Here is a 23,981-nt window from a genome sequence, read left to right on the forward strand (position 1 = left end):
GATAAACTTCTAAAAAATTTTAGCATTTTTTCCCCTTCCTAATTAAAAATGAAGATCAATTTTCATTCTACTTGTTCCCAAATAATAGGAAAAAAACCTACCGTTTCTGCTCCAAGAGTTTGCAAGCCAGTGTAAGTTCTATCCAGCTATTGAAAGACAAAAGGAAAAGTGGTAAGTTTCACAATGTCTACTTAGAAAACTTAGGCTACAACCTTATCTAACACCCCTTTCTCTACAAGTCTTCATAACATAGTATCTGTTTTTTCCAAATGTGAACTATCAATTCATCACTTCAACAGAAACTTGAGCCAATATTACTATTCAATAGAAACCTAGCCAATAGATACCTGTTAAAAAGGTAATTTACAGTCACATTCATTTTCATATCCTCCAGAGCACAGAAAAATAACGTTTTTCTGTAACCTGTACCGGCCCACCTTTCATTCTTAGAACCACATAGACAAGGAATGTTGATAAACAGAACTATTATCAAAACATTAAGAGACACTGGAAAGCATCATATACAGGAAATGTTATAAGAACAGGTTTTGATCACTTGTAATCAGGGAAATGCAAATCAAAACTACCATGTGATACCATCTTACACCAGTGAGAATGGCACATATTAAAAAAACTAGCAACAACAAATGTTGGCGAGGTTGTGGAGAAAAAGGAACTCTCCTGCACTGTTGGTGGGAGTGCAAACTGGTCCAACCACTATGGAGAGCTGTGTGGAGATTTATTGACCTACTAAACATAGAGCTTCCATATGATCCAGCAATTCCACTCCTAGGTATTTACCCAAAGGACACAGAAACATCAATTCCAAAGAGCACCTGCACCCCTATGTTTATAGCAGCACTATTTACAATAGCTAAGCTTTGGAAACAGCCCAAATGCCCCAAAATAGATGACTGGATCAAGAAGATGTGGTACATATACACCATGGAATATTACTCAGCATTCAAAAAAGATAAACACATGCAATTTGCAGCAACATGGATGGCGCTGGAAGGGATCATGCTCAGCGAAATAAGCCAGAAAGAAAAAGAAAAATACTGGATGGTCTCACTCATGGCAGGTATCTAGAAAACTTAAATAAGGGACCAGGAAAAAGAATAACTATAAGAAAATATCAAAATCAACAAATAACTATGAACAAGAGACACTATATGGGGGGTGGGAGGCGGGGAAAGGAGGGCTTAGGGTAAAAATAAGGGGGTTGTAATTGTATGGGGAATATAAAAATAAAATTTAAATTAAAAAAAAGAATAAAAATAATGCACAAAACATCAGTTGCCATGTTTAAAAAAGATTAGTCACTTTCATTTTAATTCCATCACCATAAAATTCGTATATAATAAAAACTCCTGAATCATACTGCATATAAAGCAAACCAAAATTATACTTCACTCCAGATACAGATAGATTGATTCTATATGACAAAGGATTAAGTCTGTATGTTCATTAAAATAAAATCCTCTCTCTGCATGTCCTTTATGTATTTTAATTAATAAAGTTTGGAAATACTAAAAAAAAAACAAACAAACAGGTTTTGCTTGGAAAAGAAACAATTTAAGGAGAGAGGTGAAGGCAACCATTAAACACTTTTACAGTCCTTAAGAACAAAACAAAATCTTATTCTGTTCAATTCCAGAACTCAAAGTAGGACAAATGAGATCAAGTTTTTTTTCTTAAAGAAGGAGAGGCGGCAGTTTTAGGTAAATTTATTGAAATTTATGAAAGAACCTTCTGAAAGGATATTTACTAAATGGATAAATGAGTTGTTTGGGGAATTACTGTGCTTCATGGTGGTAGCTGAGAGTCAGGGAAACTGGAAACAAGAATTTTATACACCCTGGTAACTTTGAATTTCATATAATCTAATACTTAAGAGTATTTACTATTTAATATAATTATTATAGTATCAAATATAAATTGTTATATACAATGGAATTTCAGAATATAGAGACTACTGCGGGGGTTACATAGCCAGGGTTACATAGTCAGGGAATGTTACACAGGAACTTGACAAATGGAAAAAATCAAATACAGATTTGAGGTAGGAAAGAACATGAATAAAGAGGAGGACATGAATTTCTGGGACATGAACAGACTGATTTGGCTGGAGGAGGATGTTCATACAGTGGATCAGTAAAAAGTAATTTAGGGGGAAGTATGCTGAATCAAAATGTAGATAGGAAGAGGAGTTTGAATTTGAATAAGAGGAATTCAATCAAGGTTTCTCAGACAGGAATAGCCTTGAGGTTGTCCTTCTTTAAGACTAATCTGAGGTCATTAGACTCGATGGAGGGGAAAAGTGACAGGTTAGAATTAAAGAAAGTAATGAGGAGACAGAGTAGAACGGCCTAAAAAGAGTGCGCGAGGGCAAGCAGTAGAATATTACAAAGATCATGAAGAAAAATTAATGGTTTGCAACTAAAAGAATACAACAGGGGTAAGAATCAAAAATGGCCCTGAGAGTTAACATAGAAATAATAGAGAATGATACTCCAGTACAAATAAAGATCATGTGGTCACAGCCCAGGTGTCTACAGTCTTGGGTTCAACCAGTTCAAAACAGAAATATTAAGTTTTCCAGAAAACCTGTATCTTAAATACTGTAATTTAAAAACAATTTATCTCAATTTTCCACCAACAACCCTGTTATATAAATAAAAAGACATGCAAAAACTTAATCGATAGTTTCCTTTATTTTAGGGATTAGAACTGGGCCCACTGTAACATAAGATGTGTAGTGCTGAAGTAAAATTAAAGGAAAGTGAAACTATTTTAGATCTTCCTCTAAATAAGTGGGACCATATTCTGCCCCTCTGAACAAGGTGGCTGTATGTTCTTTATTTGGTTTCAGTTCTTCTCTGAAGTCATATTGCAATATAGCATTACAGTAATCTCTAAAAAATAACAAACATGAATTCAATAAGCAGTGCTGCCTATTGCCAGTGGGGGGCACATTTCAGCATACCTTAAGGTTGAAACAGAGCAACTACAGGACAGAGAGAACAAAAAAATTCTGCAGATGTACTCAGTTCAATTTGGAAGCCATTAATGGGAACAGTATAGTAATCCACAAAATAAGGGCAGTCTGGGAAAAGTTCAATATTAGGATTCTATCTTATATAGGAAAAATGTACATAAGACCACTACAGAAACGTTTAGGGGAACTTAAAAAAAAAAAAAAATCAATTGTTCAACTATGGAAGTTAATTATGTTTACCATATAAAATTGTAAAAATATTAAAAGAAAGCAAACAAAAAGGACAGGGAAAATTGCCCACAATGTTAATATTTAATTACTCTAACATTTTGGTATACTTCTGTTGGCTTTTCCACCTATTTACTGTCATAGTTGACTTCATACTATAGTTTTATATCCTGTATTTTTCAAATAGCATAATAGTAGTTTTCTTCATTGAAAGCACTTCATAAAATACAATTACTAATGGCAACATAATAAACCACGTAGACAAATCAGTGAAGAATTTTTTACAATACTGCAGTATTACAACCTTGTATAGTACTTAATATTTTCTAAAACATGTTCACTTCTATCTTTAGCTTTAGGAGATAAACAAATTCTTCACCCTCATGAGATAAACAGACAAGGTTTGTAATTATCTTAGTTATATTAAGAAATATATGTATTTCTTAATATCTATTTATATTTTAGGAAAGTAAATAGAGTGAAAAATAAAAGATTTCAGTTACATAGCCCCAAGTATACAACAACCATAAGGCCTAACCACAGATCTAAGTTTTCTTATTATCTGGCAAACAGACATTGTGCTGTGAAGTGACCCCTCTGCTAATGTTCAAAGGACAAAGGAGTGGTGTGGCTGTATGCAGAACACATTCAAAAGGATTTATCCTGCTTCACTCTCCTTGGCCACTTCTCTAAGAGCACCTAACACTCCTGCTATCAGTAGCATGTGAAAGAGACACTTCATTTCTGGTGAGCAGTGTTTTGTTACAATACCTTCAGGTTATGTATGATATCTATCCGCTTGTTCTGGCTGTCCTTAAAGTGAACTTGAACTCTGACAGGAAACTCACCCCAGCCTCTTCTGGTCAGGTGAAAAGGTGGCTCTCTAGGAAAAAACATACTTATACATTAGCCCACACTCTCTCATTCTAAAGAGGAAAAGTTCCTTTATAATGGGTAAGTTAGAAATTCACATCCCTCCTACAATCCTTTTAGGTTTCCTTATTTGAAGTTCAACATACTGAAGTTTTGGTAAAATGCTGAACTATAAAAATTAAACTTAAATCTATATTAAACTTCAAATTTCTTAATACTTGGAGCTAAGAAACTTATACCACATAATCTAATGTCATTATTTTCAGACAGGGAATATGTTAGTTGGATGCCTGTCACAGTAATAGAGCCAGAATCCTTGACTGGCACCTGACAGATACATGTCGTGATGTATATATTCCCTGTCCCAGACACTCATACATATTCCTCTAATCTGGAAAAAAACTAAATCGTGATTGCTCAATGTGAAAGAGACAATTTATTTGAAACTGTCTGCCTAAAGGACTTAAAAGACCTTATATTCACGGTTAGATGTTTGCTAAACAGTGACAAAAATTTTAGTGGATAGAGAGGATTGTGTGCAGATGCTAGCTGGACTGAAAAAATTTCATTCAAAACGTAATTTGAGAAAGGAAGAAAAGGAAAAGTGATTAAGAAAGACTGGCAAACTTAGTATTTGGTGCTGGGTACATGTGGATTCAATATGCTGGGCTTTTGTACATGTTTGAAATTTTCCATAATGTATACTGCTAACATTTAACTGTAAGACATTTAAGTACTCCAAAATAATATGGTTTAAGCTAATGGGGGAAGAGAGAATGCCTTTAAAATGAAATTGTTCATATGAATCATTCCCTTGGAATCACTGTAATGAGAGAAGCCAAGATTGCAGGAAGAAAGGAATTTTCAGTAGGATGCTTCTGGAAAACGAAGGAGAATCATGAATTCAGTAATGGCAGGTTTAGGAGCACAGCCAGAGAGAAGTCTAACAACACAGAGTCAGAGACTACAGGAGAGCCCAAGACCAAGACAGACTAGTGAGTGAGGTGATCATCCCTGAGTTTGAGAGTAGCTTGCAAATTAGAGAAAGCAACAACAAAAAAAAAAGAAAGAAAGAAAAGAAAAGAAAAAAGAAAATTAGGAGTGCCCTGGATCCAAGAAAGAGTTGAATACCAGGCTGAGTTACTAAGAGAAGGTCCCAGAAGATGTTAACACAGATTCAGCAGAAACTAAATAATAGGCTTGGGGTCAAATGAAAAGGCAATCTGAGATAGGAATTTGAAAAGGGATCCAAAGCATTGGGGTTTATGGTATGGAACACTTAATTAAAGGAAATTATACTGATGAGAAGTTTAGTTTCTTTAATTCCAGTAAAGCTAAATAAATAGTCTAGAATTCATTATGCAATATGCACCAAATATACTACTTGTATGCTAAATTTCTTTCACAATGAATATAGCAGATTAGCTGTATTCAATTTATGTACATAGTCTAAACTTGAGTGAATGGACATAGTAGACTGCTGCCAGGAAGACAGACTAATACACTCCATATTCAGGACAAGGAACGAAGCTTTTCAGCAGGAAATTCTTCTATGACCATATATTTGGAGGTGAAAGAGGAATGTAAGGTCTACCAACAGATAAGCTATCACCAATGGAAATATTATACCCCAAGAGATGTATTTCACACAAAAAAAATGACTGCCTCCCCTAAACAGACTTCTGTACATCTAGATTCCTCAAAGAATGTGAAATGTATGACAGCCAAGAAGAAAAAAATCACATAATAGAGGGCTTTAAAGAACTTTACTAGAAAAATACAGAATGGGGCCTCCCTGGTGGTGCAAGGGGTTGAGCACCACACTGTGGAGAAATCCACAGCCTCTGCAGCACGAGTTCGATTCCTGGCTGGCCAGGGAGCAACCCACATGGTGCAGCAGACCTCTCCTGACTTGCCCACTGCTCCCCTCAGCAGTGTATTTCAGTAAATCTGCCTGTTCTATTCTCCACTCTGTCTCTGGTGAATCCTCTCACCTCCACACCTCTGGCCTATACCCCAGTACTTGTAAGCATAAGTAAATAAATCTTTAAAAAAAAAAAATCACTTGGGGTTACTTTGAGAATGAGATCATGGGAAACCTCAATATTAAATATTTCTGGAATATTATAATTCTGTTATGTTCTCATTCATAAAGAAACAACATTTTAATATTTATCTTTAACTACATCAACAGTTTTAGCTATTTCCAGACAGGAGCAGAAGGAACAAATACAATTTTTTATGGTAACATGGTAACACTCTGAACAGGGGGACAATACCTGTTCATTGAGATAGTAATATAGAAAAGGGAAACACAGCTAAAACTACATTGTGACTAAGAGCCAAAACTGGGTAAATTATTAATAGAATAATTCCCAAGGAGTGTTCCTAATTTAAATCACCTTTTTTCCACTTCAATAAATCTTTACTGTTTAGGTAAAATAACTCAAGAGTGCTTACCTAACTTCTACAAGGTCATTTGGTTTATAGCTGGGATGAAGAAAGAACCAAACTTTCTTGACAAAATGATTAATACTGGGTTCTCTACGAGACCCTCGGACATATACCATCCACTTATGAGTCGACTGGTCATTTTCTTCTCTCTTATCAGGAGGAATATACCTAGAGGAGAAAAAAAAACACCTTGAATTATTTTTTTCTTCAAAAAACCTAACAAAAACAATTAACTGCTATTTAAGATGATTAAACATTAACTATAAGAACAAAACTGTGAAAGTCACAAATATATGGAGATTAAACAACATACTACAGAATAACAATGGCTCAAAGAAGAAATCAAAAAGGGAAATCAAAAATTATCTTCTGACAAATGAAAATGAAAATACAACTTACCAAAACTTATGATAAGCAGCAAAAGCAATTGTCAAAGAGAAGTTTATATCAGTAAATAACTATGTTAAGAAAAAAGAAAGCGGGCCTCCCCAGTGGCGCAGCGTTTGAGTGCTGGGTTGCGAAGCTGCCCGCAGCCTCTGCAGCACCAGTTCGATCCCTGGCTGCTCCCTGGCCACCGGAGGAGGGTCCCACATGGTGCGCAGACCTCTCAGGCCGCCTGCTGCTCCCCTCAGCAGTGTACTTCAGTCCTTCTGCCTGTTCTGCTCCCCGCTCTGGCTCTGGTGAATTCTCTCACCCTCCTGCGCTTCTGACTGTACCCAATACTTGTATAAATAAATAAATAAAATCTTTAAAAAATAACAAAACAAACAAACAAAAAAAAACCTGAGGATGTCCTTTAAAAAAAGAAAAAAGAAAGCTCTCAAGCAACATAACTATACTTTGAGGAACAGAAAAAGAACAAACTAAGCTAAAAGTTAATGATGGAAGGAAATAAAAGATCAGAATGGAAATAAATGAAATAAAGAGTAAAAAGATCAATGAAACTGAGACCTGGTTTTTTAAAAAAGATAAAATTGTTAAACCGACAGCAAGCCTTACCAAGAAAAGAAGAGGCTTAAAATAAATAAAAATATAAGTGAAACAGAAGACATTACAACTGATAGCACACAAAAGCAAAGGATCCTTAGAGACTGAGTAACTATATGCCAACAAATTAGACAATGCAGAAGAAAGGGATAAATTCTTATAAACACAAAACCTAGCAAAAAATAGCATATCTGAACGGACAACTATTAGTAAGGACAGTTAATCAGTTATCAAAAGCCTCCCAACTAATGAAAGTCCAGGACCAAATGGCATCACTGATGAAGTCTATCAAACATTTAAAGAAAAATTAATACCAATCCTCTGCAAACTATTTCAAAAAATAAAGAGTGAACACTTTCAAATTCATCTTATGAGGCCAACACTACAATAATACCAAAACTAAATAGGACACTGCAAGAAAAAAAAATAGAGGCCAATACCCCCAATGACCATAGATGCAAAAACCGTCAGCATAATCTTAAGAGATTCAAAAGTACATTAAAAGGTCTGCACACCATGTTCAAGAGGGATCACTACAGGTCTACAAGGATGGTTCCACATCTGTAAACCAACTGATGTGATATAACACATTAACAAAACAAACAATGAAAATGAAATTATCATCTCAGTAGACACACAAAAGCATCTGACAAAATTTAACAATCATTCATGATGAAAGTCAACAAATGGGGTAGAATGTCCCAACATAACAGAGGTCAAATATGACAAGCCCACAGCTAATATCATACACAATGGTAAAAGCTGAAAGTTTTTCCTTTTAGATCAAGAACAAGACAAGGATGCATACTCTCATCGTTTTTATTCAACACAGTACTGGAAGTCCTGGCCAAAGCTATTCAGCAAGAAAAGGAAAAGGCATCAATATCAGAAGAGAAAACATCAGAAAACTGTTGCTATTTGCTTACGACAGGGTATTATATATAGAAAACCTTGAAAAACCCACCAAAAGATTGAGAAGAAGCAAATTCAGTAACGAAGCAGGATACAAAATCTAAACACAAAACTCAGTTGTGCTTCTATACATTAACAATCAGCTATCAGAAGGAAAATTTAACAATCCTATTTACAATTGCATCAAAAAGAGTAAAATAATTCAGAATAAATAACCAAGGATCTCAAAGATCTGTACACAAAAAACTGCAAGACACTGATGAACACAAATGTAAAGGTATCTGTGTCCATGGATTGGAAGACTAGTTAAAATGTCCATATTACCCAAAGTGAACTACAGTTTAAAGGCAATTCCTATCAAGATTCCAAAAGTATTTTTTTCCCACAAATGTAGAACCTTAAAATTAATATGGAATTCAAAACACTGAATTCAAAACACTGAATAATTCAGCCAAAGCAATCTTGACAAATAAGAACAAAGTAGAAACATCATATTTTCTGATTTCAAACTATTTCACAAAGCTAGAGAAATCAAAAACAGTATGGTATTGACATAAAACAGACATACAGGGCCTCCCTGGTGGCGCAAGGGGTTAAGACGCAACCTATGACACTATCTGCAGCCATTGCAGCACGAGTTTGATCCATAGCCAGGGAGCTACCCACATGGTGCAGCAGACCTCTCCTGGCTTGTCCACTGCTCCCCTCAGCAGTTCTGTTCCCCACTCTGTCTCTGATGAATCCTCTCACTCCCCACACCTCTGGCCTATACCCCAGTTCTTGTATGCATACATAAATAAATCTTAAAAACAAACAAATAGGGCCTCCCCAGTGGCACAGCAGTTGAGCATTGGGCTGTGAAGCTGCCTGCAGTCTCTGCAGAGCCGGTTCAATCCCTGGCTCCGGCGAGGGTCCCACATGGTGTGCAGACCTCTCCTGTGGCACCCGCCGCTCCCCTCAGCAGTGTATTTCATCAGTCTGACTGTTCTGCTCCCTGCTCTGGCTCTGGTGAATTCTCTCACCCTCCTGCGCTTCTGACTGTACCCAATGTTTGTATAAATAAATAAATCTTTAAAAAACAAACAGACATACAGATTAGTGGAAAAGAACTGAGTTCAGAAATAGACCCACATTTATATAGTCAATTAATTTACAAAAAAAGGAGCCAAGAATATATATTGGGGAAAGGACAGTTTCTTTAATAATGGCACTGAGAAAACTGGACAACACACGCACACAAGAATGAAATCGCACCTCTATCTACACCAAACACATTAAAATATAACTGAAAATGGATTAAAGGCTTAAAAGTAATACCTGAAACCATAAAACTTCTGGAAGAAAACACAGGGAGTAATAAGCTACTTGATGTTGGTCTTGATAATGTTTTTTGGATTTGATAACAAAAGCAAAGGTAACACAGACAAGTGAGAATACATAAACTCAAAAGCTTCTGCATAGCAAAGGAAGCCATCAACAAAATGAAAAGGCAACCTATGGAATGGGAGAAAATATTTGCAAAACATTTATCTGATTAAAGGGTTAATATCCAAAATATATAAAGAATAAACAAAATTCAGGGCCTCCCCCAGTGGCGCAGTGGTTGAGCGCTGGGTTGCGAGGCTGCCCACAGCCTCTGTAGCGCCAGTTCAATCCCCAGCCACCAGCAAGGGTCCCACCAAAAAAAAAAAAAAAAAAAAAAAATCAATAGCAATAAAGAAAAAAAAAAAACAACTGGATTAAGAGATGATAAAAAAACTGGACATTTTGGGCCTCCCAGGTGGCGCAGTGGCGTTGAGCACAGCACTATGAAGCTGTCTGCAGCCTCTGCAGGGCAGGTTCGATCCCCAGCCGGCCAGGGAGATACCCACACAGCACGGCAGACCTCTCCTATCTCACCCGCTGTTCCCCTCAGCAGCGCTTTCGGTCATCTGCCTGTTCTGCTCCTGGCTCTGTCTCTGGTAAACCCTCTCATCCTCTTGCACCTCTGGCCTGTACCCCAGCTCTTATATGAATAAATCTTTTTTTTTTAAGATTTATTTTATTTTATTTTTAAGATTTATTTATTTATTTATGCAAGCACTGGGTACAGTCAGAAGCGCGGGAGGGTGAGAGAATTCACCAGAGCCAGAGCGGGGAGCAGAGCAGACAGAAGGACCGAAGTACACTGCTGAGGGGAGCAGCGGGCGGCAGGAGAGGTCTGAGCGCCATGCGGGACCCTCCTCCGGTGGCCGGGGAGCAGCCGGGGATCGAACTGGCGCTGCAGAGGCTGCCGGGCAGCTTCGCAACCCAGCGCTCAACCGCTGCGCCACCGGGGAGGCCCTGAATAAATCTTTAAATAAAAAAAACCAAAACTGGACATTTTCCCAAAGACATACAAATGGCCAGCAGGTAATGAAAGGATGCTCAACAAAAGTAATCACCAGGAAAATGCAAAATCAAAACTAAAATGAGATCACCTTATACCTGTTAGAATGGCTATGATGTACAAGACAAGAGGTAGCAAGTGTTTATAGGATGTGGAGGAAATGGAACATTTTGTATACAACTGGTGGGAATGAAAATTGGTGTAGTTTATATGAAAAACAGTATAGCACTTCCAAAACAAATTAAAAGTAGAACTTCCCCATTACTGAGCCTATATCCAAAGCAAATGAAAACAGGATTATGAAGGAACCAGCTGCATTCATTCCTATGTTCAATCCAGCATTATTCACAGCAGTTAAGATATGGAGACAACCTAAGTGTTTGTCAATGAATGAATAGATAAAGGTGAAACACACACACACACACACACACACACACACACACTCTCATGAAAACATGGATGGACCTTGAGGAAATTATGCTAAGAGAAATAAGCCTAACAGAAAAAGACAAATACTGTATTTTATCAGTATATATAGAATCTACTAAAAACTACCAAACCCATAGAAAAAGGGAGTAAAGAAGTGGTTTCCAAAAGACTTAATTAATAGAAAGTAAAAATCAAAATCAACACACAACTATAAACCAGAGACATACTGTGGGGGAGGGGGAGGGAAGAGAAGAGGAAGGACTAGGGTCAAAATAAGGGGGGGGTACAATTGTATGGGGAATATAGCCAAAATGATAATGCATACATTGTGCAAAAATAAAAAATGATGTTAAGAATCATATAAAATAAAATATTAATATAAAGAGGTTAGTTAAATAATGGTATATCTATCCTTACAAGGGAGTACTATGTCAGTCTAAAACAAAACAAACAAATTTATCTCTTATTGTTGATTTAGCATTAAATCCAAAATATATTATGTAAAACAAATTAAGGAGGAAAATATGGGCTTTTTTGTACTTAATTTGTGTCAATAAAAATAGATCGTATATGCAAGATGTTTTTATAGTATATAGACAATGTTTTACAGTCTTCCTTTAAAAATGTGGAACCTGATTATCCTCTCTTTAAGATTGGGGATATGTTTGTTAATTGCTTACATAACCATAAAAGTGTTTAGACTGAAAAAAAAAAAAGAAGTGGTTTTCAGGGGACAGAGGATGGGACAAATAGGGAGCTAGTAACAGTACAACATTTCTCAGTAAGGTCTAAGGATCTAATATATGACATGGTAACTATAATTCACAACTATACTGTACAACTGAAACTTGCTAACAGAGGAAAACTTAAAATGTTCTGATCAAAACAAAAAAATAATTGAGGTAATGTATGAGTTAACTCACTAATGGGAGGTACCCTTTCACAATGTATAAGCATATCAAATCATCATGTCTACTTTAGAGACCTTACAGTTTTGTCAAATACACAAAAATAAAATGGAAAACAAACTTTTAATTAAAAAAAGATTAAAATTGCAGCACTACTTAACAGCTAACCAGTCTTTGCAGTTAATCCTTTTTCTTAATACCTCTATTTGGTCTAAGGGACTTTCCCTTAAAGTTTTTTATCTGATTATTAGCATGCAATTAATTTTTTTTTAAAAAGTCTAGTTTTTTCAGCCAAGTGGATATAGAATGTAGAAATAAGCTAACATTTTATTCATAAGTTAGGGAAATGACAGCCTTTGGGTAGACTTCATTTATTCAAGTTTCAAGGTTCTAGAACTCTGAACTCTCTGGGTCCTACTCATTTTGCCAGTAAGATCACAACTCGTCTCTTGCTTTTTAAAAGCTCTAAGAGTACCAACCATGAAAAAACTAAAAGGCTCTAACTTTATTTGATGAAGCTCCCTTATTACATTCTCTTGGAAAAGATGGCCATGGCCTTCTATACATCACCTATGGCTATAATTATCATTCTTTGTAATGCAGTGGGTCAAGCTGCCCAACATATTCTTCTTCAGGTTGTTCTTTTATTTATTTTTTTAAGAAAAAGAGACATTTTCTTTTTTTCTAAGATTTATTTTATTTATTTATACAAGAACCGGGGTACAGGCCAGATGTGCGGGAGGGTGAGAGGATTCACCAGAGACAGAGTGGGGAACAGAAAAGGCAGAATGACTGAAATACACTGCTGGGGGGAGCAGCGGGCGAGACAGGAGAGGTCTGCCTCACCATATGGGTTGCTTTGCGGCCGGCAGGGATCAAACCAGCACTGCAGAGGCTGCAGACAGCTTCACAGCGTTGCACTCAACTGCCTGCACCACCAGGGAGGCCCTTCAGGTGTGTTCTTGTCTAATATTGACCCTTTGAACTTCCATATATAAGAACTTACTTGTGAATTTCATGAACCCTAATGGGATTTGAATTAAAATATCTACATATCAATTTGGGGAGAAATGTTGTCTTTACAATACTGAGTCTTCCTATTGATGGCCAACAGGTTCATGAAAGGATGCTCAACAAAAATTATTTGACTTTCTTTAAATTAGTGTCTGACAGCTCTTTTTTTTACCTCTCTGCTTACTTTTTTTTTTTTTTTTAAAAGATTTATTTTATTTATTTATACAAGCACTGGGTACAGTCAGAAGCACGGGAGGGTGAGAGAATTCACCAGAGCCAGAGCGGGGAGCAGAGCAGGCAGAAGGACCGAAGCACACTGCTGAGGGGAGCAGCGGGCGGCAGGAGAGGTCTGCGCGCCATGTGGGACCCTCCTCCGGTGGCCGGGGAGCAGCCGGGGATCGAACTGGCGCCGCAGAGGCAGCGGGCAGCTTCGCAACCCAGCGTTCAACCGCTGTGCCACCGGGGAGGCCCCATCTCTCTGCTTACTTTTAATCTTTTTTTGCATTTTGATGTGTCAAGAACAAACAATGGGAAGCTGAATTTTAGGTTGCCTTATCTCAGTCTAACAATTTTCATCTTTCACTAGTTAACTTCATATACAATTTTATCAATGTTGATATATTTGGATCTGCTACTAAATTATTTTACAGTATTTGTCTTGTTATTTTCTCTTCTCTAAATCTCACCTTTAGTGCCTGCTTACCTTATTCTGAAATCAATTTTTATTCAATTTGTAACCCCTTGCTAGTTTTAATCTCTATCTATCTCAGTTATCTCAGATATGCTGTATTGCATTCTTAAAATCTCTATATAAGCATTCTTAAAATCTAAAGTAAATCAGTATTTACTCCTCCCAAAATGAAACAAAACAAAACACAACACAACACCTTGGAAAACTGTCAAGTCAATCATTCCCCCTTCACTTAAAATCTATGCTTAACAAATATTTTAGACCTATTTGTTTTTTTAAAAACCCAAAAAGCAAAAAACTCTAGGCCAAGTGGTTTGAAAATATTAATGGTTATGTCTTCTTAATCATCTTGTGCCCTTGTGCATCTACCTGGATACCTAATTTTGCACCTTTTCTGGACTGACCTGTCTTGTACTGTAGTTAAGACCCCAATATTCTAATACTTCACATGAACTATTAGTCTTTTTAGCAGAACATACACTAACTCTGAAATAATCTATAGAAAAAAATAATTGCTTTAATCATATTTCTTGTTACTATTTAAATATATCATGTAAACCATTAAGAATCTTTATTTTTAATATCCTGAAATTTTTCATGCATTTCTTGTTTGTTATTAGTTGTTCATTAACTGTGGCTTACTTTTCCATTCTGATTCCACCATACCTCCAAATAAATACTGTAATCCCAAAACTTCATTTTCAACAATTGGATCTAGTTACAATTTTCATAAATATATCAATTTATTCATCAATCAAATATTTACTGAATATCAAGCAATGAAAGGTACAAAAACAAGATACACTTTCTACCCTGAAGAAATTCTAGTGTGATCTGGAAAATATATATGAAAATAGGTAATGACTATAAAATAGGATAAAAATGACAAAACAGAGAAAATATACCTAATGAGGAAGGAAAAAAGCAAATAAAGACTATGAGGAAAATATTGGGTGCTTTTTGAAGACATAATATCTTTATCCATTCCTAGGCACTTCACAAAAACGATGCTGTACCCACAAAAATGACATGAGTTTATATTATTAAAGAGATAGTCCTCTAGCTTGCAGGAATTCTGCTTAAGATCTGCTCTGCAATCTGTTATTACAAATTAAAAACTTTTCAGTTTAGGAAACCAAATAAACATTTTTAGAAATTAGGTAAGGTCCCTAGGAATAGAACCAGGTCAGAAGAAATCAAACAGCTCCTCCAAACTTATTCATACTGATATGCTTAATGAAATACACCATTTGTGTAAAAGCTCATGTCTTAAAATATTCTCATCAAATACAATTCTACTCTACATCAAAAATCAGCAGAAACACTGAGAGAGAGTCTCAAGTCTCTGGACCTAGCTATATCTTTGCGACAGCTAAAAGTTTGGGGAAAACAACCCCTTTGGTCACTTTACTGTAATACTATGTTAAGAGTATGCAAAAATAGTCACATAAATGTATGAGTGAAAATGAGGCAATTCAGTAGGATACTCACTTAGACACATTACCCACTACTATTGTTTTCTTTACAAAAAGTCGTGACGTCTCATCGCCTGTGAGATCAGCATTCCGCTGTTCTGTTTTATGGGAGCCGGTAATACTAGAAGTGTCCTGAAAGAAATCACAATCCATTTTCATTTTGGAATATTTTCAATAGGCAGATACCATAAAATCATCTACGTATAACAGATTAACTCAGAAATGTGTTGTTTTTATTACAAAATTCTCTGGCCTTATGGTACCTTTCAGAGCATGGAAAAATAATTTTACTCTAATTTCTATACTAGTTAATATAATGAGCTTGTATACTACAATTCCCTTTGCAGGTGGGTGAGCTCTTAATAGTCACCTATCTATTTCTTATATGCAAACAAAATGTGGAAGGATTTTAAAAAAACTATTATAATGGTTATCTCTGGGAAATAGGAATAGGGAAAGGAGTTGAAAGAATTTACTCTTTTCTCAATCTTTTGTACTATTTAAAAATTTTCAGTGAGACTATAAACATGATGATAAATTAAAAGTTTCATTATGGAGACAGACAGCCAGAGTCCAAATCCTGGCTCTTCCATTTAGTACACGTGTAATTTGGGTAATTACTTAACTTCTCTGTCTCATTTTCCTCATCTAGAAAAAAAGGTAATAGTACCTATCTCACAGAATCTGTTTTGTACAGTTCTTACAAAAGTGCCTGGTATAAAGTAAGTGCTAAATTATTTGTGATATAAACATCAGCAAGCATATTACATAAGAGATGGCACGTTTCTGAATCCTATGGCCAGTATGATCTAAATGCTTTATATATTTAAAAAAAAGAAAACCAGATGCAGTATTTGCCCAGAAATAACACTAGAAAGAGATAAGTAAACCCAAACATTGAGTTCTGATTTTGGGGGTTGTGGCATTATGAATCACTTTTAATTTTTTGTATTTCATAATTTTCAACAATGAACACATATGAACTTATAATCAGGAATTTATCAAAAGTAAATCAAATTCAAATTCTTGATGTCCAAGTAGGTGGCAAGCAACCTGCCAATTTCCTCTATCAGTAAAAACACTGGTCTCATCCAAAAAGGAGTTTATAGCAAAATGTAACAAGAAGTTCACTTGAGATGGAAACTCAACCAACAAACGGGCAGGACAGAATAATAATAAATGTTTTTTAATTCCATTATTTGTCAAACTTGCACCAATTACTAAAGCATTTTAGAATGTGAAGTTTAAGAAAAAAGTGCTAAAAAGCCATTGCCCTTGAGAGAAAAAACATGACAGAGTAGATAGAGCTTGGGCAAGTTCATAGCACTGTCAGCTCGTGAAGGTGTCTTTTATATCTACATTAACGGCATTTAAGGGTTGTGCCATGCACAAGAGATGTGAATCCTGAAATTAGAGAAGGCCCAGATTTAATTCTAGGTTCTGATACTATTGGTCAAATATAAACTCACTGAGATTAAGTTGCCCCATTTCGTTTTTTTTATAAGATTTATTTATTCATAGAAGAACTGGAGTGTAGGCCAGAAGTATAGGGGTTGAGAGGATTCACCAGAGACAGAGTAGGGAGCAGAACAGGCAGACCCATGGAACACACTGCCAAGATGAGCAGCAGGTGAGACAGGAGAGGTCTGTTGTGCTACATGCGGGTTTGCTCCCTGGCCACTAACTCAGGCCACAATCGTGATGGCACTGAGACTTAACCTGTACATCACCAGGGAGGCACCATTTTCCCCATTTCTAAAAGGGAACTATAATTAGCTTGTTCCCTAAGGTTTCTACAAAGATTAAACAAGACAACATACACATACTTAATAAGTATTAGTTCCCCCCCACCGACTAGGAGAACATTTTTGCACACAACACTAATGATAAAGGACTGATCACAAAAATCTACAAAGAGCTGATGAGATTCAACAAAAACAAAGAAAATAATCCTGTCAAAAAATGGGCAGAAGAGCTACAAAGAAACTTCTCTGAAGAGGAAATGCAAATGGCCAACAGGCATATGAAAAAATGTTCAACATCACTTGTAATCAGGGAAATGCAAATCAAAACTACAATGAGATACCATCTTACACCAGTGAGAATGGCACATATTAAAAAAACTAGCAACAACAAATGTTGGCGAGGGTGTGGAGAAAAAGGAACTCTCCTGCACTGTTGGTGGGAGTGCAAACTGATCCAACCACTATGGAGAGCTGCATGGAGACTTCTTGACCTACTAAACATAGAGCTTCCATATGATCCAGCAATTCCACTCCTAGGTATTTACCCAAAGGACACAGAAACATCAATTCCAAAGAGCACCTGCACCCCTATGTTTATAGCAGCACTGTTTACAATAGCTAAGCTTTGGAAACAACCCAAATGCCCAAAAATAGATGACTGTGTTATAGAACAGTCTTGATATTGAACGGGTTTTTGGTTGTGGGTTTTTACACACAGAGCTGGCCGGACGTTGTGAGCTGGTGGAGAGCCAAAATGGGGATCCTCTAAAGCTCATGTGTCTGTCTTTTATATCAACCTGGCTGCTTAACCTTACTCTTAGGTCTCAGTTACTTTTTTTTTGGTGGTGATGGGATTTGGAGTTTTTAGTGTCTCTGGCTTTGGCCTGGGGTGGGGGTGGAGTCCACAAAGCCTATATGGAATTAGTTTTAGGGCATTTTTTTCCCCCTAACAACTGGATCAAGAAGATGTATATATACACCATGGAATATTACTCAGCATTCAAAATAGATAAACACATGCAATTTGCAGCAACATGGATGGAGCTGGAAGGGATCATGCTCAGCGAAATAAGCCAGAAAGAAAAAGAAAAATACCGGATGGGCTCACTCATAGAAAGAATCTAGAAAACTTAAATAAGGGACCAGGAAAAAAAAATAACTATAAGAAAGAAAATATCAAAATCAACCAACAACTATGAACCAGAGACACTCTATGGAGGGTGGGGGACGGGGAAAGGAGACATAGGGGTCAAAATAAGGGGGTTGTAATTGTATGGGGAATATAAAAATAAAATTTAAATAAAAAAAGGAAAAAAGTTATTAATAAAACTATTTTATGACAGCAAAAAAAAAAAACCAAAAAAACAAAAACTATTAGTTCCCTTTTCCTTTGACTCCCTCCCATCAATCCAACTGTACCCTTCCAGTATTTCGGGTAGGTCTCTGCTCCATGTTGTTTGAGAGTCTTTCCTCTATATCCATACTGCTACTATTGTCTTTATCAGACAAGAAGTCATTGTGTTGAGACAGAGAATCACTTTCTGAATGATTGGCTGATGGTGTTTCTGATCTCTGATTAGCAGGAGATGATGACCGAGATGGTGATTCTAAAAATTTCTTGATAGCAGGATGATTAAAAACCATTGTATCACATGTCTTTGATCCCTGAAAAAGCAAACAAACAAAAACAAACTTTTAATCAAAATCATCGGAAGTTGGCAAAATTATTTCTTTCCCAAACCTGTATTTATTTCAGGATCATGTTTAAAATATTTCAAACCTCTCTACATCCACAAAATGAAGTCTAAATGCCCTAACGTAGTCTGATCCAAGAAAACAAAAACTAGAAAATGGTAAATTATTATGCAAAGGTCCTAACACTAAAAGCTAAAGATGGAGGTAAATGAAAAAAAAAAATATGTAGAAACATATGGAAAATAATATTTTACTTAAAAAATGTCTCACATGCTTTGTACAAACACATCAACTGCTCTAAACAAAATATTTCTATAGGAAATGTAAATTAAAGATATGTAAAATGATTCCCACATAGCTATAACATGCAGGATATATGCTTAAAAATGATTAACACTGATATATAAAGCTTGCCCTGTCCAATATTGAAGCCTAGGGTGTTTTTATGTATCTTATAACTTGCATACAAAATAAAATGTATTCTGTTCTAACAGGATATATTATACTTAGAAGGAAGCTCAGCTTTTAAAAATTGTGCTATTAAAATACTATGCTTTAGCAAGCAAAAAGGAGCCAGCTGTGTGTTTCAAAATTAAAGTAACAAATTAAAGGGAAAAAGTCCACATGAAGATGGATGCCGCGGACCAGCACAGCAGTAGACGATGAGGCCGTCTCAGGGTTGAGAGACTGCGCAGGGTGGTCAGGGATTCGGTTAAAGAAATGACAACAGACACACTTCAAGAGAGAGTGTAAATCTGAGTGCACTTTTATTTGAGTCGGTGGTCAGTATATATGTTTTTTCTAAAGGCATAGGAACAGTGAACATCAAAGAAATCAGTTTGCTCATAGGTTTAGCTTATCATTGACAGGGCAGTGATTTATGTCCAAAATACATCTGGACCTAGCTGCATTCCTAAGTAGACAGGCTATTAACTCTTTCTATATTCTTGTACTAATTACTACTACTATTACCTACTTATGTTTACTCATAATTAATTGTCATGGGTGAATTTATATTATAATGCAATTAATATCAACGGTACTAAAGTCAAGCACATAATAGAAAGATTATTAAACTAATAATTCTATTATAACACAGTGTTTAGTAATGTTTCATTTGCATTAGCCTAATTATTAAATTACATATGTTTTTTAATTAGCAATCAATGACAGAAAAAGGAAAGATTTTAGAAAGATAGTTGTAGCAGAATAAAGTTTGTGGGCCTTGAGAAAGCGAGATAAGGTTCCAGGTGGTCAGCATTTCTTTTAATCATCTTTGTGGCAGCTTCTGGTGGTCGTTATCTCTTGGCAGGCATTCGGCTTCTCTGCATCTTAGGGAGTTTGCTGTTCTCCCCCTGCGCGCATGGTTCCTTGCCCACGTCGGACCTCAGGGACCATGGCAACAGCCATTAGCCCTGAGGGTCACTGCAGGGGGAGGCGCAGCAGATGGAGGCAAAAACTGAAAGTGATGCAGCCACAGACCAAAGGTCGCCAACAACCACAAGAAGCTAGAGAAGACAAGATTCCTAGAAGAAGAATTCATAGTCCCACACCCTGATTTTGGAACGCTGGTCTCCAGATTGATGAGATGGAAAATTCCTATTGTTTTAAGTTACCAAGATTGTGATAATTTGTTAAGGTAGCTCTAGAAAAGCAGTCAGACTCTAGTATGTATTTGGAAACTCTTGCAATAGAAGCATTTATCTACCATCTAAGACTCAACTCAAATATTGCTCCAGTTTCTCTAAGAGATGAGGAGAATCAATACCAGCTACCCTAAAGTTCGATGAGATGATTGGAAAACCTAATAAACATGACAGGTACCTTTTATCTGCAAAAACCACAGGGAATGATGCAAAGTAATTGGCCACCATACTCCCTTCCCTTAAGATCATCGACCATTCTTACTGAGCCAGCACTCATTGAATACAAAAGGAACATCAGTTCTAACTAGATAATGCTTAAAAAAGGGATATGTTACGTCGGCGAGGATGTAGAGAAAAAGGAACTCTACTGCACTGCTGGTGGGAGTGCAAATTGGTGCAACCACTATGGAAAGTTGTGTGGAGTTTCCTCAACCTGCTAAAAATGGAGTTTCCATATGATCCAGCAATTCCACTCCTAGGTATCTAGGAGTCCTGATTTCAAACAAACCAGCCTGAAAAGATATTTTGGAAACAATTGGGAAAATTTAAACATGGGGTGGTTATCAGACAATATAAAAGAATAATTCTCTTAAGTACTGTGACTACATAGAGGAATCCTTTTAGGGAATACATTAGTATTTAGTGGCGAAGTGTCATGATGCTAGAACCTATTTTCAATTGTTTTAGGAAAAAAGTAACATAGATAAAGTAAATATGGCAGCGCAAAACTGTGAATCTAAGTGATTCATAAACAGGTGCATATTTCACCTTTTCTGTATAGTTGAAATTTTTCATAAAATGTAGGGGGAAAAAGTCAGGGATTCTTAACAGGTTAAATCTTAAACTAAAAATTGCCATTTATTAACATTAAAACTTGAGAGGAAAATCAACTGCTATTTAGTTTAGAAGTGATAATAACTCCTTCAAAAACCTACAATAATTAAATAAAAAGGAATATGACAAATTACAACAGGGTCCTTACTCACCTTTGTATCTGCAAAGCTTAGCAACAATGCTAATAACCAGGAGGAGGATCACGTAAAAAGGAAAAAAAGCTACTTAGTATTACAGAGCTATGATGTAAGAATTATGGTTGAACATGATGATAAATTCATGGAAGGTAGGCTTCCCAGGAGGGTAGGCTTCTTGAGTACAAAAGGCCATTATAAGAAAGTTTCAAAGGCGGGGACTCTATATCAATACTAATTTCCCTTTCACACAATCAATACGGGTGGTCAGAATGACTACATTTGAAGAAAACTTACCTCAGTAACTTTTAGAAGGCCTGCAGAAGCATAGTAGTTTGCAACAATACAGGCACGAAGTTTATCCATCATCCTTCTTGCCTCAATCAGTCGCTAAAAACAAATGTTAACGAGATATAAACAATTCACAAAATAAGAAATGCAAATGACAAAGCTCAACTTCTCTAATAATAAATGAAAAAACAAAAGAAATCAATGTTTGCAAGAGTATATAGATTTATTAATATTTATTTATGTGTATATATATATATGCATACTGAGAAATGTCCACAATGTAGACACTGAACACAACACAGGTGAATTTTCTTCTGAGATGGAGTTTTAGGTGATTTTTCCCACTCTTTTTCTGCAATTTCATTTAAAGAAAAAAAAAGCATGGTTCTCCCCCCCAAAAAGGAGAAAGCTCTCTTTATAAATAAGTAAAGCAAAAGAAGGAACTACAAACCATGACTCTATGTCAATATTTTTTCATTACATTATGCACAGACTTTTTTCAAAGCCTTTTAATTTATTTTATTTTATTTTATTATTATACCTGGTCAATGACTTCAATTTCATGTTCCTTATTCTTCATTTCAAGCGCAAATTGTTCCTTGATAATAGTCTCAATCTTCTGCACAGCAGCATCTCGAGCTGTACAAAGAACAGAAAATAATCCAAAGTCTAATTAAGACTTGAATTAGACTTTGCTTGAAGTCCACAAGGAAAAAAAGAAACTCAGGGAAGCGATGAAACCTAGTGGCCATTACTGTAACCTGTGAAGCTAACATCACTAACACTGGGTCAAACTAACCTTGAATTTTCTAATATAATGTTTAGAGAAGACTACATCACCCCAAAGCACTCCTGCCATTAATGCAGATTCTAATCACCAGAAACATCAGACAAACATAAACTGAAAATAATTGGCCTGTACTACTGAAGTATTGAAGTCAAGAATGACAAAGAAAGGTTGAGGAGGTTAAAAGAAACTGTAGAGCTATAACAATTAAATGTACTGTGTGTGATCCTAGACTGCAATGGAGAGGAGGAAATACTTATAAAATATAATACTGGGACAACTGGTAAAACTTGCATAGGTAAGGTAATGTAAATGTTGAAAGTTTCCTGCTTTTGGTAAGTGCATTGTGGTTACACAAGACAGTGTCCTTAGGAAATAATCAGAAATGCTTATATAAGTGTCCAATTTATTTTTCAGTATTACTTTAGAAAGAATAATGTGCACATAAATCTGCAGGCATGCATGCATACACATCTGTGTCTGTGTGGTGTGTGTATGTGCATTTGGAGGCAGGGGAGAATGATAAACGAAATGAGGCAAAATGTAAACAAATGATGATGATGAACTACTCCGAAGAGTAGACATATGACCAGTACGCTCCTTGAAATTTTTCCAATTGAAATTTTATCAAAATTAAATTACCAAAAACGAAAAAAGAAATCCACGAGGATTGTGATTTTTCAAAAACCACACCCCCAAGGAGAAGGTAAAGAGTTAGCTGAGGAGAAGTAGTCTACGACACGAAAGCAACTCATAGAAGGGAGAAGTGTTCTCTTTCGAGAGAAAAGGATCAAGCAAGAAATTCAACATTTCTGATCACAACAACCAAAAGGAATGGACAAAGAATTAATTCAAAAGGAAAGAAAATACCAATGAAGTTAATACAATTCAGATGATAACTATTCAAATTAATATGCAACACAAACAGCAAATCTAGTGTATGAAATGGAGCTGGATATAAGAGAATAAAAAAATGAAGAGCAGAATGATTACTTTAAAAACCTGTGATTCTGTAAAATGTTCCTGTGTTTGTATTGTAATATGAAAAAAAAAATCACTACTAATGCTGTGAAGTATATGAAAAACTGCACAGAAAATTTGGACTCTTTAATCACCCATGTTCTCCCCTGCTAAAAAGCCATTAGAATAACAATTAAAACTAGTAATGGTGTAAGCATTCTCATGGATATGTCTGCACACAGGCAAAAGACTGACTTTCCTTATACATTTTTAAATTATCTGTTATGGAATAAGTAAAAACAACAAACACTGTAAATCAAGGGAAACAGTTCATCAAATATACTCTGAGAATAATTCTGATAAGGGCCTCCCAGGTGGCGCAGTGGGTTGAGCACAGCGCTGTGAAGCTGTCCGCAGCATCTGCAAGCACTGGTTCGATTTCCAGCCAGCTGGGGAGAAACCCACATGGTGCGGCAGACCTCTCCTGTCACGTCTGCTGCTCCCCTCAGCAGTGTCTTTGGTCTGTCTGCCTCTGTTCTGCTCCCACTCTCT

At 36.2% G+C, this 23,981-nt stretch overlaps 1 protein-coding gene across 2 annotated transcripts in view; it reads right to left on the reverse strand.

Moving 5' to 3' along the window:
• YEATS2 (YEATS domain containing 2) overlaps window positions 1-23,981 on the reverse strand; it is a gene marked incomplete at both ends in the record, with an annotated part of 70,811 nt that overhangs the window by 45,222 nt on the left and 1,608 nt on the right. For both annotated transcript variants that reach the window (XM_084232216.1, XM_084232215.1), the window contains 7 exons: window positions 102-146; window positions 3,998-4,109; window positions 6,560-6,721; window positions 15,354-15,469; window positions 18,502-18,747; window positions 21,689-21,781; window positions 22,224-22,321. In XM_084232216.1, coding sequence (XP_084088342.1) covers window positions 102-146; window positions 3,998-4,109; window positions 6,560-6,721; window positions 15,354-15,469; window positions 18,502-18,747; window positions 21,689-21,781; window positions 22,224-22,321 — 872 coding nt within the window. The remainder of the gene's footprint in view (window positions 1-101; window positions 147-3,997; window positions 4,110-6,559; window positions 6,722-15,353; window positions 15,470-18,501; window positions 18,748-21,688; window positions 21,782-22,223; window positions 22,322-23,981) is intronic.

This window comes from Talpa europaea, assembly GCF_964194135.1.
Source record: "Talpa europaea genome assembly, chromosome: 4".
NCBI classification, from domain to species: domain Eukaryota; kingdom Metazoa; phylum Chordata; class Mammalia; order Eulipotyphla; family Talpidae; genus Talpa; species Talpa europaea.